Source organism: Solea solea, chromosome 21, assembly GCF_958295425.1.
Source record: "Solea solea chromosome 21, fSolSol10.1, whole genome shotgun sequence".
In the NCBI taxonomy this organism is placed as follows: domain Eukaryota; kingdom Metazoa; phylum Chordata; class Actinopteri; order Pleuronectiformes; family Soleidae; genus Solea; species Solea solea.
This window is the reverse complement of record NC_081154.1, coordinates 5149814-5164439: the sequence shown is the minus strand read 5'-3', so window position 1 is coordinate 5164439 and position 14626 is coordinate 5149814. Positions and strand designations below refer to the sequence as shown.

General features: G+C 41.3%; 1 protein-coding gene across 2 annotated transcripts; it reads left to right on the top strand.

Moving 5' to 3' along the window:
• Positions 1–523: 523 nt before the first annotated feature.
• zc3h7bb (zinc finger CCCH-type containing 7Bb) lies at positions 524–13973 on the top strand. 2 transcript variants are annotated; one of them, XM_058620712.1, is made up of 21 exons: positions 524–771; positions 2307–2368; positions 2492–2528; positions 2770–2967; positions 3219–3377; positions 3489–3629; positions 3719–3761; positions 3863–4086; positions 4235–4526; positions 4848–4903; positions 5028–5127; positions 5471–5632; positions 5727–5932; positions 6019–6119; positions 6235–6416; positions 6514–6593; positions 7182–7447; positions 7580–7685; positions 8043–8151; positions 8317–8450; positions 8769–13973. In XM_058620712.1, exons 2-21 carry the CDS (start codon positions 2310–2312, stop codon positions 8802–8804), a joined length of 2691 nt encoding a protein of 896 aa, XP_058476695.1. In that variant the 5' UTR covers positions 524–771; positions 2307–2309; the 3' UTR covers positions 8805–13973. The 2 variants fall into 2 exon arrangements, with proteins under 2 accessions (XP_058476695.1, XP_058476694.1); XM_058620711.1 differs by having other exon boundaries at positions 3863–4095.
• Positions 13974–14626: the final 653 nt, after the last annotated feature.

Here is a 14626-nt window from a genome sequence, read left to right as displayed (position 1 = left end):
TCAAAATCTATGTTTCAGAGACCTAATAGCTGGACTTTGAGCAACTGTATAAAGACAATTATCTAAAAAAAAAAATCTGAATAAGAATGAAAAAGGTGTGCTCAACACATTGATATCAACTAGTGTGCTGTTCTGATTAAAAGTCCCATATTCACACTTTCTAATAAAAAAAGATATCTTTGTAATGAAGTAGGTTGTGTTCAGGACATCTATTACTACTAGCATACTGTAAATTTGACATTTTTACTGCAGTTTTTCAGAAATTTCATGTTAAAATTCCCATATTCGCACTTTTTAATAAATCCATAAATTCTGGACAAGACCGAGTATGTTATGTTTACAACATCTACGACTAGTAGCAAACTGCAAGTCAGACTTTTTACAGTTTTTCCAGAAATGTTAAATTAAATGTTTAAAAATGTGCAGTATGCAGTATTTTTTTAATGAGATTTTGAGTAAAGAGAGGAAGGGGGGAAAAAAACAGTACAGGTGACTACAAGTGTTTGCTGCCCTCTTTTGGCCGTTCTCCTCCCGGAGACTTGTTGCAATACGGGCACTGGTTGTTGGTTAGCACAGATAGCAGTTAGCTCAGCTGGCGTTAGCACACTTTAGAAACTCGTGCTCCGTCCACACATACACCAATGACAGGGACGCCACCTGTTCAAATATGCGCCTAGATGTTGACTGATTCTCACAGACTGTCTTCTTACGGTTAACGTCAACGCACTGTGAAGCTTCCTCCTCATACCCGAAAAGCACTAACCGAAGTCGGTGAGTCACTGAGCCGAGCCGAGTGAGCTGGGACTGAGCTACCAGAGAAGCTAGCTGTTAATCATTACTTGTTAACCTAACACACATTCGCATTCTAATAATCAACGCATTTATGTTCGCAAACTTTCCGGGTTAGGGTTCTTCTATGGAGCTATGTGTGTGTTCAAGTTATTAGCATATACCTTGAGGGAACGTCAGTGTAGCATTAGCTGGTTGGTTGTTGTAACTACCGGTCGGTTAATTCGGGTAACACTAACGCCACCCACTGTTTCGAGAACTAGCAGGTAAACGGTTAACACGTTAACACATTTTTACACGCGTCGCCCGTTGCCGTGTTGTTTGTTGGGAGTGAAAGGTCGTGTCCACCTCCCCTCAAGTCACGCTAACGTTGTAGCTAATGCGTTTCTTTAAAAGTTTACGTCTAATTGCTAACGCTAAAAGCGCAGCTAATGTCCCCGTCCTTCTGCTATAAATAAGCGTTTCATATCGTAACTACAGTGTCTTTCATTCTAAGACTATCTACATTCCTTCAAGGTAGCTAACGCCAACCAGACGCCGTCTGCACAGTTAGCTGTGCAGGTTGTTTGTTTACGCAGGTCCGGTGATGTGTTAGCATGTTTTATTGGAAGGCCCTGGCATGTTTACGACGGGTTTTTATTTTTTAAATAAATCAGCACTGTTTGTTAATGTTTTTAATAACTACAGAACTCAACAATCTCTTATATAATACAATAGATATGTAAATGTATGTCATTGTACATATCAAGCTCTTAATTCTGCTGTGTAAGAAGTGGAGGTTAGACGTAAAACAGTTTAACAATTCTATATTAATACAATCCCAAAATGACTAAATTGAGATTAATTAGTAGGAAAAACATTAAATATGTTAAAATATTAAATGAAAGTATACAAGTGGAATATGATGGTAATCAGGTGAAAATATGAAATGATGGATGATTTTGTGAGTTTTTTTAATATGGAACAAAGAAATCAAAAATATCACTTAAGACGAAAAGTCAGAAAGCTGAAAAAACGATGAACCAATTATCAAAATACTTTGATTGAATTGAATTTAATAATCAATTGATAATCACTGCAGCCCTAAATATTACAAATGAAAGGTGTATCAGATATGTATAAAAAGAGAGCTATAGCACTTGTACATAATTGCATTCTAATTCCCTGTTTTCTATATGTCCGGTGTTTGTCCTAATATCGCGAGTTTGAATACTTAATTCCCATTCTTTTTATAGCTGTGTTCCTTCTATATTTATACTTTCTTAAGTGTTTGTTTCTATTTTATTGTAATGTTTGTATGTTGTGTATACAATGCCCCAATATTTTTTAATATGCTATAATTTTACAGTGTGTTAGGGGCCTGATACTATGTTGTTTTGTAACACAAAACCAGCTTCCAGTTTTTGGGTTCAACAAAGTATCCTAACCCTTAACCAACTATCACTGATAAAATCACTTATTTTTAAGTTGCCTGAGCTGTTTACACTGTTATAAGTAAACCTCATCGTCACCCTCAGATTATGGATCCTGAAAGACTTAAACGAAGAGAGGAGGTCCAAAGAGCAATGAACTTTATTCAGTAAGTGAACATTCAATTTTGATATTTATTGCCCCCTCACTGCAACTAGCTAGTGATAACATGATTGATGTGCATATTTCTGAAAAGAGAACATTCACACTTTTCTTTGAATTCTGTTCATAGGTCATCATTGCCTTTTCCAGAGCCTGAGAATTATGAGGTTTGCATTGACCCATTTTATCTCCCTTTTTGTGCACATACAATATGTACTCTCAAATCTCAGTATGACTATACCGATTCTGTTGTGGTCTCTTTTATCTTGTCCTCAATCCTGCTCTCGCTTCACTTCTACCCCCTCATTTTTCCTCTCCTTGTTACCATTTTTGTTTTGTTTTTTATATCACTCCCCCTCTCTAATTCACTCTACGATATTTAATATCTCTTTGCACATTCCCCTTTAGCCATTTCTAACCCAGTTGGTGTGTAACTTGCTGGACGAGGGCAATGCCTGCTTTCGAGAAGGGGATTGTCGCCAGGCTATCCAGCAGTATGGGGAAGGGATAAGTGTTGCCCGCTACGCCCAGGCTGAGGCCCTCATCATCCCTCACGAGCTGCTGGACAGCCTCTACGTCAACAGGGCTGCTGCCCACTACCAGACGGTGAGGGGGGAGGAGGAGGGGGGGGGGGGGGGGGGGGTGTTACCTATAAATGCACGATATATGAGCAAATGAAGATTAACAGTAAACTGAGACCTGTAGTGCACAACTTTTATATTTTAACAAATGTCCATTAGATTCAAACCATTGTCATAAGATAAAAACAATGATTTTCGCTGTCAGTGGAGCTTCTATCCAAATCCCTTTTTTGTTGCATTCTCTCACATCCAACTTCTCCTTTATTTCTGTCTCAGAGGGAGTTTGACCGAGGCATTCAGGACTGTGACAGTGCACTCTATGTGTCGGAGGGCAGTCGCAGGGCTTTGTACCGCAAAGCACTTTGTCTGAGGGAGTTGGGTCGACTTAGAGAGGCCTATGAGTGTGGAACCAAATGTCTCCTCACAGCACCACATGTATGTTTCCAGCATTATTTATATATAGTATGAATACAATTTTATTATTTAGTTTTACCTCTACACCAGGAAGATGATTGTCAGTTTTTCTTGTCATAATTTATCTTCTAGGACCGACAGGTGAGTGAACTGGCCCAGGATCTGGCCAGTAAACTGGGTCTGAAGGGCCGCAAAGCTTATGTCAGCCCTCAGATAGAGTCGACAGCCATTGAAGGGGAGAGTCTTGTGGAGACGTCACCACCCACAGGAGAGGTGAGTACTGCTGTCACTGCTTGAAATATGTGATATTAAGACTGATGAAGAGGTGAGGGGATTTACTTTTATTTACTTATTTTTTTTAGATGTCGTCCAATGGACTGGAATCTCTGGGAGACATTGGACCATGTATGGCAAACCAGAAAACCATTAATGTGTGAATCCACACAGACTCCTCATCTCATCCCATGTTCACCCCTACCGTTGTTTTGCTGTTTTAATTTCACCAGCGGACATGTCCAATGCACAGTGCATCCCAGCTCCATTGGCAACACCCATCCCAGTCAGTGACGACCTGGTGACCCCTGTTGTGACGCCATGCTCCGACTTGTCAGAGAGCCCCAGCAGCCAGGGTTTGCCTCCCATGCCGTACTCTGTCCCGGAGTCTGACGAGTGCATAGACGAATGCAACAGCGTCATCAAGGACAGTCTGCTGGAATGCATCCCCAAGAAAGTCAGTGAGGCGAGTGTAGGACATGAAGAGAGATAAACTCTCTATATGCACCCTCACTGGGCATCTCTTTTTTTTTTATAATTTCATGATTATTTTCGCATTTAGTTGTTGGTTATTTTTAACTCAATAAAGCCTCCGTCTCTTTCAGAGTCCAGTCCAGGGTGCTATCCCTACCAATCTTCCCAACACGGCAGTCGCTCTCCGGCCTCCTTACTCCCCCAACCTTCCAGCCCCTTCCCCTCAGCTTCCTCCAGCCTTCTTCAGCTCCCCCATCAGTGACATGCCACCTATGGAGCCTTACTCATCACTGGCCCAGCGGGACCAAGGCTCCACCCAGGCGCAGGACGCACTGGGAGGCTTCACTGAAGTTGCGGATGGAGACGGAAAGGCAGGAATCGCCACAGGCGGACTGGACTCATTGTCAGAGTACACTCTCCCTGGTAAACCTCATTATATTGATTTTAATCTGATTAATAAAAAGTATAATTATGGGTGATGTACTAAGTTTGGCTCTCAATTGAACACATACGTCTGCCAAAGCCAAACAGTCATACACTTCTGGTAGATTCAGACAAAACAGAAGCTTAATATTGGTAAAATCCTGGATCTGCTCCTTTAACTGGATCTACAACCAAATGTGTAGGTTCCCCAATGATTAAATGGTTGGTCTGTTCTTTTCAAGTTCCTACAGTGATGTACTTTCTGTGTGAGACAGTCTTATTACAATATATCGACGGTGTCCTTATGTCTGTGTGCTTCAGGGGGACGAGTGTGTCACAGCTTCATCCCTGGAATGCGCAACAACACTGCACATGCAGTAAGTAACTCGCACTCACAATACAACACGGCAGGGTTGCGTTAAAAGCCCTTTCTGACTGTGTATTTACACAGCTAAGTAGCTTATTTGTTTTTTTTATGTAACATATTCTTGTCATCCTCAGAATGGTCCAGCAGGAACAAACCTGTCTCTGCTCTCCAGGAACCCGCTGGCAGCCACACATGAGTTCCGACAGGCCTGTCATGCCTGTTACAGCAGAATAGGTTGGTTTTAGTTGTTGAAGCCGAGTCTCTATTTAACCAGCCAGTGGGGGGGAAAATATCAAAAGAAACAGCAGGAGACAAGAGAATCACATTAGCTGCTTTCAGTCGTACTGAGCGCAAATGTCTGTGGTAATAGCTCTGGGGAACCTGCAGCGAGTGAATGGGCAAGCGTTCTGCTTCCTTCATGCTCAAGCAAGGTGCCACCCCCTCATCTGGATCCTTTAGAGATTCTCCTGGTTTTGATAAGGCGTCTGACTTGGACATTCTCTCACTGTGTTCGTCAAATGTAAATGAAAATGTTGATCTTCTTTAAGCTGAAAACCTGACTGTCTTTTGCTCTTAGGTCCACGAGTGATGGACTACAAGTATCAGCCAGAGGCAGCACATCGCTGTAAGAGAGATGTGCTGCTCTGTCGCCTCAAAAACTCAGATGATCCCACCTGGAAGAGGATCAGACCTCGGCCTGTACGGAACAACTTCCTGGGGGCATTTGTTCTCTGTAAAGGTGAGTTTAAAACCTGAATGTATGATGTAGGTGGTAAACATGCTGCAAAAGCGAAACAGACTTACTCACTCTCTCTCCTGTCTGTGTGCCGCAGAGGTTCAGGAGCGTCAGGAATGCCAGTACGGGGAGAACTGTACGTTTGCCTACTGCCAGGAGGAGATTGACGTGTGGACGCAAGAGAGGAAGGGCGCGCTGAGCCGAGAGCTGCTGTTTGATCCGCTGGGCAGCACAGAGCGGCGGGCGCTCAGCGTCACGCGACTGCTGCAGCTCCACATGGGCATGTTTATGTTCCTCTGTGAGGTAAGAACACAGTGAGATGCTGGCAGTCTTGTGTTTTTGTTGAAAACAAAACCACCGACTTCTCTGACTCTTTCCTCTCTACACAGGAATGTTTTGACAGTAAGCCTCGAATCATTAGCAAACGCAGCAAAGAAAACTTAGCGGTCTGTTCAAACCTCACAGCTCGACACCCGTTCGACGACAACAAGTGAGTGTGGTTTTTTTTTTTGTACCAATGTTGAGTTTATGTGGACAATTAAAATGTCCAGTAAAACTCTCTTACTGCTTCAGTAAATGTGTATTGCTCTGTACCTCCCGTGCAGGTGCCTGGTGCATGTGGTGAGGTCGGCTAACGTGCGCTACAGCAAAGTGCGTCCGCTGCACCCCCTCTGCCAGTTTGATGTTTGTCGCCACGAAGTCCGCTATGGCTGCCAGCGCGAGGACAGCTGCTCTTTCGCTCACTCTGTCATAGAGCTGAAATGCTGGGTCCTACAGCAGGATACTGGTGGGTGTTTGTATTAATTCAGTGTTCAAGTTAGGGTGGAATCATTGACATGTAATGAAATGTAATCCAGAGTTTAATTTGATTTAATTACCTTCAGGTATCACCCATGAGGAGATGGTGCAGGAGTCCAAGAGACACTGGCAAAGGCTGGAACAGAACGCACAGAAGCAACAGAAGGTGAGGCAGGAACTGAAATTGGAAAATCTTGACCCAGTTTATTTCACAAATTAAAGATCCAATTTGTAGGAATTAGTGTCGTCTAGTGCAAGCAAACGGAAGACTCGTCTTCCCCTTTTCCCAAACGCATTAGAGAACGACTGTGGCGTCAGAAAGGATGACGGCGCTCTTTCACAAATCTGTCTCTACCGTTTCCTCTTCTGTGTGTCTGATTATGTGGCCCATCATCATAGTCGGCAAAATGACAAAAGCAAGTCCATACTAGCCTCCCGTAAAAATGTATTCATTTTTTTTAAGCCGTTGTACACGTATATATTAAACTACTTATGAGATGTATATTTAATTTCTGCCAATAAGCCTGCAACGGTTGTGCACTGGATCTTTTTAAGTATGACCAGTTCCCCAAGTCCTGCAGATGTCCTGTGTTAGTCTCTCACAACAGTTATTTAACCTGAATGGACATTTGAGTAGCTTGTTTTTAAGACTTTTATTGTTCGCGATTCAAATCAGCTAAACTTTTGTCCTTTGTAATTGTAGTTTTTACAAACAGCAAAACTCATATGAAATTCTCATTCTCATGTTTTTCAGCCTATCCACATCCCACATCCTAACAGCATGCCTACAGGAGGAATGGGAGGAATGGGGGGTGGGGTCGGAGGAATGGGGGGAGATGGCTTAGGTGGAGGTGTAACCCCAATGGGAGGGGTCGGCGTGGGGGGACTAGGAGCTGTGGCAGGACGGGGGCGACCCCTGAACCTGAAAATGAAGTTTGTGTGTGGCCAGTGTTGGAGGGAAGGACAAGTTAACGAGCCCGACAAGAACCTCAAGTACTGCACTGCCAAAGCACGACACAGGTGAAGCCGCGCACCCGTTACGACACGTACACACGTAATTTGCACCGCAGCGAATTCTGATTAAATAACTGCTGCTCTCCTTGGGCTTTTGTTTGATTTCTTTGTTTGACGTTGGTTCTCTTGTCTCTCTAGCTGGACAAAGGAGCGTCGGGTTCTGCTGGTAAAATCTTTTGAGAAGAAAAAGTGGGTCGTTGTTCGGCCTCTGCCTTTCTCACGCACATATCCACAGCAATACGACGTGAGTTCTTTCTTCTTCTTTTTTTTTTTTAACCCCCTCTACTATTGTCACACACTCTTAACTCCCTCTGCCTCTCGAATGTTGTGTACAGCTGACTCAGCCTATTGCCCTGGGGAGCAGGTGTTATTGTAAACCTTCTCACAGCTCTGCCTCTTTTGTCTACAGTGTTTTCATGCTGATTATTTACCAGTTTCAGCTGCCCTGTTGCCCTGTCGGATTATGTCAATTTTGGCTTATTAAATAAAAATTAAGTGACCAGAATAGCTACCAAACACAGGTTTAGACTATATTTCCAAAGTAAGAATTGTACGTCTTGACTTTACAAAGTGTAACACCCAGTGTTTGTCTCTCACCCAGATGTGTGTGCATGTGATGAAGCAGAAGAAGTGCCACTACATTGGAAACTGCTCATTTGCTCACAGTTTGGAAGAGAGGGACGTGTGGACATACATGAAGAACAACAGCCGTAAGAGGTTCCAAAGAAAATGCAGTGGTGTCTGTATAAGCTGTGTGTTTTGTACTCGGATCTAGATCGACTCGTAATGTCTTAACTCCCTGATCACGTCGTCTGGTCCTATGACGATAGCCTCTTATTGCCTCTTGTTTGTCTTTTCTATCTCTGCCACCACAGTGAGAGACATGCAGCAGATGTATGAACTGTGGCTGCAGCTCACCAATCAGTGTAGACGCACAGATAGCTCAGCGGTGACCCCGCCTCCAGAGGACAAGCAGGTCACCATAACGGCAGATTACACAGAAACCATGGTAAGTGGTAAAAGTAATTTACTACAACCAGGGAACTTTTTAGAAACTGAGATGTATGTGTAAAGCCTGAATCAGTGAAAGTTACCCAGTGAGTAAGTGAACACGTGAATGAGTTTTTCACCAAAGTGAGACCTTTGTCTGTCTGTCTAACATCTGACGAGTATGTTGAATTAATTGTGTTGAATTAAGCCTGCAAATAATGATAATACTCATTATTGCTATTATTTTCTCATTTAATCAATTAGTTGTTTGGTATATAAAATGTCATAGCTTGCTGTTTTCATTTCATTGGATCTCTACAACGGCACATTATTCCAGGGAGGCCGGCGGTTGTCAGATGGGGACGACCTCTGAGTGTCACCATGGTAACCAGAGGCAGCCGAACGGCTGCTGTTGCTGAGCTGCAGACGGACAGACCTGCCACACCAGCTACAACTGTCCAGTCAGTCACCATTTCCAGTCTGACCTCCTCCAGCATCCCAGCCAGCAGCATGAGAGCAAGTGGACACACGACAGAATAATAGACCCCACACTCACACACTCACACTCACACACATACACAAAACATATACAAATTACAGGCACACTGAGTGAAAATACAGGATTTGGGCTTTAGTGTTTTGTTTTCTTATCATGCTGCAGTTCCACACAATACCTTTTTAAGTTTCCCCTCTAGTACATTGTACCGCAGTTCCACAGACGACAGTTTCTCCTTGGACTTAAAATAAAGGATTAAACGTCCTGAGTGCTGTTAGAACTCAGCAGCTCTGTGTCCACCAGTGACCTCTTTGATTCTCAAATCCTCTGAAAGCACTGAAACGGTCGCGTGACTGGGCGCGCTGGTCGCTGCCCTTTAAAGAATGCTTGGTAATAATTCTGTTTAAGCTCAGCGCTCTTAACTCTTAAATTGTAACTTTGGAGTGCCAAAAAGAAAGCACCAAGCTCTCAGTGCTGTCTATGCCTGATGCTGAAGTAACTACAAACCAAATAGAAAGAGGTTATTTTTTCTTTGGTGGACATTCCTACTTGAGCTGCATACCAACCAAATCCCTCTCTTCTTCCTTCATGGGAATGAAAGTGAGTCTTGGTTTTTGTTTTTTCCCTGGGAGTCATTCTTCCCTGTTGTACTTGTCTGCCATATTGGTAGAACTATGTGAATGTAAAAGCCTGCATGGGCCATTTTAAAACAAGGAAGTTCAAATCATTTTAAGATGTTGCTGTGGTTGTGGAATGCACGACGGAGATACACTTAAAAAGCAAACTTGTGTAACTAACCCGCCCCCTCTTAAGCTTGGGGGGGGGGGGGATGGTTTGATAAGTTGTTATATCATCACATCAGCTGATCCAGAGTGGGACGGGCACAAACACACACACACACCTCTTCACATATTTATGTTGTAGTTGCTGTCGGCTCTGCTCAGTTTGATGGAACTGGTGATTAAAATACGTCAGTTAAACATCTGCAATGTCAGGGCTTGTGCTCAGAGCGACAGGCACACGTGAAGCCGGTGGAGGAGTCACTGATGAGTGCAGATCCCCTCTTGGCAATAGATAAAGATTAGACTGTTGATAAGCATTCAGAAATAACGACCTCACTTGGACTGAAGCACGGTGAAAACACCGACTTAAGTTGTTGAAAAGAAGATGATAGCTTCCTAGTAATTTAAGAGGGAAAAAAGGAACGTTTAAGAGGATGATTTAAAAGGCTGAAAAGTTGGAAGATTAACTTTTTTTCAGAATATATTTTTCTATAATCGATTGTTCTATTATTTAAGGTGGTTTGAAATGATGAATTATTGAATTATGCCACGTCTTCAGTTGAACTGGGGTCCTTATTTCGCTGACGACACGCCGCGCGCCCGCACGGCCTTCAAAACGGAAACCTGGGTTCCTCATACGCACCTCAGTGTTTTGCTCCCTGCAGCTAACGACAAACCCCAAGATAAAAATGCGTCCCTCCAGAGAGGTCCAGTGTTGTAAGATTTAGTCGCGTCTCTTTTTCGTAAGCGTGTTGGGGAACTACGGTGGCCTTCGCACAACAGCAATGATGTGTTCTAAGAGTGAGCTACCACTTTAAAGTCGAAAGGCTCACCTCTGGCTGCTGTAAAAACACAAACATGGAGGCCTCCATAAATCAAGACTTTGGCCTCATGTACAAATTAAAAGCTTATGCTACGCCTATGAAAACCGAAACATGGTCAAAAACTATTACATTTTGGTCATAAACCATTCTAAACGTTACACACTGGACTTTTTTTTTAATGGGAAACCTGTGAGAATGACACAGGGAAATGATTCACGCCACATATTGTGCCTATAAACAACACATCCACGTGTGACACACAAACACAGATACACACACACACACAGAGGCAGAATCCCTGTTATGAGACTCGACGGAGGTATGTCTATATTCTGATACATATACACACATATTATGCATATTTACAAATAATGGTATACTACTAATAATAATTGATAACTTAGCGGTTAAGCTTAATAAATATATAACCTGAAAACCTGTATTGATTACATAGAACTTCTTGTTATTGAGGTATTGCTATATGACACGTATCGCTGAACTAGATGACTATAGTGATTTTTTTTTTTTTTTCTTAAAGACTTTTATTTTGTAATTTTTCCTTCTGTGTGGGTTGTTCCAGACAGGGAGTGTTTGAGTTTCATGTAAAAATTGATTATGAATTTCCCAGTATTAAACTAAAGCAGTCTGACATAAGATTATCATTAACACAAAGCATTAAAAACATATTTGAAATAAGATTTAGACAAGTTCGCTAAACACCGTCTTTCACTTTTCAAGTAATTGTCCACATCAAATCATGGACCAGAACTTTATTGACAAAGGAGACACAAAAAGCAAAAGCAAAAGCACAGACTGTACATAGAAATAGGAGAGGAATATTTTAAGTAGCCACCAGGGGGCGACTCACTGGTTGCAAAAACAAGTGCGTTTGAATCGAAGTCTATGAGGGGGAATTTGCTTCTTGCTTCCCACTTGATTTGTAAACATTTTCCTGGAGGAGTTAATCGCTCGTTTCAGCTCTTCAGATCACTGAGGCTTCACAGTGGGAGTTTGGATTCTCATTGGCGCAACTCAACTGTTCGCTCCACTTGCACAAAAAGACGATTTGACATCTGATTCAAGCAAGCTAGAGTGTTCAGACTGAGACGCATCTGATTTTAGCTGCATTTCAAATAGGAAATCTGTATCGGTCCAATATTGGTCAAAATCACAGAGTCGGATATTATAGCTAAAATCCGATACAATCCAAAAATGTCGGACACATGGTAAAATTGAATAAAAATCAGCAAAAGCATTTTAGTCGAGTCATGTTTGGGCTATTTATTACAACAATAGTTGTTGCACAGTTGGAGAACTATGTCTTTGAAATGACTCCGCATAAATGTGTTGCTAAAATTACTTTATCGGACTAATATCGGTATTGGTGGATTCTTGAGTTTGTGATATCAGTATCAGTTTCGGACACAAAGTGGTATCGTCCCATCCCTAATTTCAAACCACCTCCAAATGTGGTTGGAGTCAGATTTTTAGGCCTCACATGAGTTTCCCCTGTTCTCTCTGCAGTTAAGCGTCGTAGACGGATGATAATAATAAGGAACCCGTGTCTGGAACAACCCCCCGATATTCGCTTCTTTGAGGGATTGTATTACTACTACTACCTAGTATTATGATGAATATGATGACGATAATGATTGCTATCTATTGACTATTTCTATTTCTCTTCTATATGCTATTGATATATGTATGTTAATTGCGATGTATATCTCTCTCTTTATATACGTATCCATGTATGAATATAATAATTGACAGTAAATATGCGTCTGCGTATGCGGCGGTGCGCAGCTCGGGCGGTGAGCGGAACGGCGATCCATCTCCTTGATAGATGTTGTAAGGTTTATTTTTAAGGTCCTAAAGGTGGTGACGTCTGTTTAAAATGTTAGACATGCTATACCTTTAATGTTGTCCGAGCTCTGCTTGTCGGCCTTTCATGGTGGGGGAAATTATGTATATGAGTAAATGAGTATATACTGTTTCTCCCTTTGCGAGCAGAGCTCTCCGTCTGCTCACTGCCCAGTGCTGTGCCACTTTTTTCTTGATCTCGATTTCTCCGTCAGAAGACAGATGTGGAAACGACAAAAAGCATACACAGAGGCCTATATACTTCTGTATAGCGCCTTATTCGATATACTACATCTATAAGATGATACATACCCTTATTGTATAATCCTGCTTACTATATACAGTATATGATACCTGATACTTATTATAATACTTAGACACCCTCATAAGGTAATTTAGATAAGAGATGGCGGAGCTGTTTTTCTTTTCTGTGGCTGTGGAAGAGTTTGCTGTCAACAGTAAAAGTGTCTCCATCTTGTTTTTTTTATTATTATCATTTTTTTATTTTCAGGGAGTTTTAAAAAGGACAGGTTGTTAAAAGGAAGCAATGTTATTTATCGCTTTGTTTTAAAGTCCTGCCTTTTTTTTTCTTTTGAAAAACCTGCCCGAAGTGAGTTTGTTACGTGACAGAAATAAGAAGCAAGAGCGTGAAGTGGGGAGCTCCTCTTCTGTTGCTGGAGGAAAAACCAGCGTTGATGATTTAATTGACTCACACGGGGAAACAAAGAACTGTGGAAGTCTGTGCTGCATGTTCTGTTTGTGTGTGTGTGTGTGTGTGTGTGTGTTAAAGGCAAAGCGAATCATGACACTAATTATAAAGGGAAGTTGCAACATGTGACTGCTTCTGTCCACAAATCTTTTCTAATCAGGATTGTTAAATTTATGACAGGTTTTGTTGCAAAAGTCATTAATATTTGGAGAAATTTGATATCGCTGCGTTACGTCCTTATCTGCCGAGGTTCAGATTTAATTTGAGTTCATCTCGTCTCGTTTTGTAATCTGGTTTAATTTGGATCAATGCCACACACATCATGTGAAAAGAGCTGTTGTTGAAAATCCCAAATTGGTCTATTTACAATAAAGTCACAGAGATTATGTCCATTCACAATCTAATCCAGATTACAACACTCCCAGTAAAGACCTAAAAGCAGTTTTCCTTTGTGTTGACATGGTGTCACTTAAGCAACTGCAACATCATGCATTTGCTTCTGTTTCATCAAACAAAACACATTTCCTAATTTTAAGAGTAAGGTTTGTGCACTGTTGGTTTCATAATTCTGTTTCAGATATTTGCACTTACTTTTGTGAGCTTTACAAAGCAGACATTAGATTTATTGTTGATAATATAACGTGTTCTTATTTGCTATAGTCTTTTTGGCTGAAAAGCTATCTTTGTTCTCTTGACTAAAACCGTTTTAAATATCACGCCCTGCTGTGGTTTAATAAAAGTGACGCAGTTGTCAGCTGCAGAAACCAGGTTCTGGTTATTCTCTAAAAGTCATGTGAATTGGCCTCCTATAGTTGGTGTCATTTGATTCGCAGAACCCACACTCATCGTAACACACACACACACACACACACACACACACACACAAAAAAGAGAAACCTGAACAAATCTGTTTTCAGTCAGTTAGAAAGTATTCGATTTGTTTTCAACAACTCCAGATTAAGAAACCAGGGTCGTAAGAAGTGGAAAAACAAGGCCTCTTTTTGTACTGTATTTTTATTACATTTTGTTCTCGCATTGGTTTTTGTTTTATCCCTTTGACTTTGTTTTCGCTTTTCTCCTCCCTGGTTGGAATTTCATGATCACAAAAGTGGACCAAATCTCTTGAAAGCATTTAATAAACGGACTGTTTTAGAAAGAAACCTTTGTCTGTTTTTTTTGTTGTTTTTCCACCCAAGAATGTTCCTGACAGAAAACATAAGTTTTTTTTTAAACTTTTTCCTGTTTTTCTTATCCCACTTTTGATTTTGGTTGTTTAGTTTTTAATTTTTAGTCAAAAGACACCTCATAATTATTTAGCTAATACAAAAATGTAAATGTTTGTTTAAAGGTTCAGTGTGTAAGAAGAAGTGACACCTATTATTGAGACTGCAGATTGTAAAAATAGGAAAAGTAGTTAGTCTAAATACATTTTAGGGTTACTTATTTTATTTTATGCAGGGTGGCAATCACAGCTGTCTTAAATTTATGACTTCAATCTCATAAATTTATGTTATTCTCAAAGTC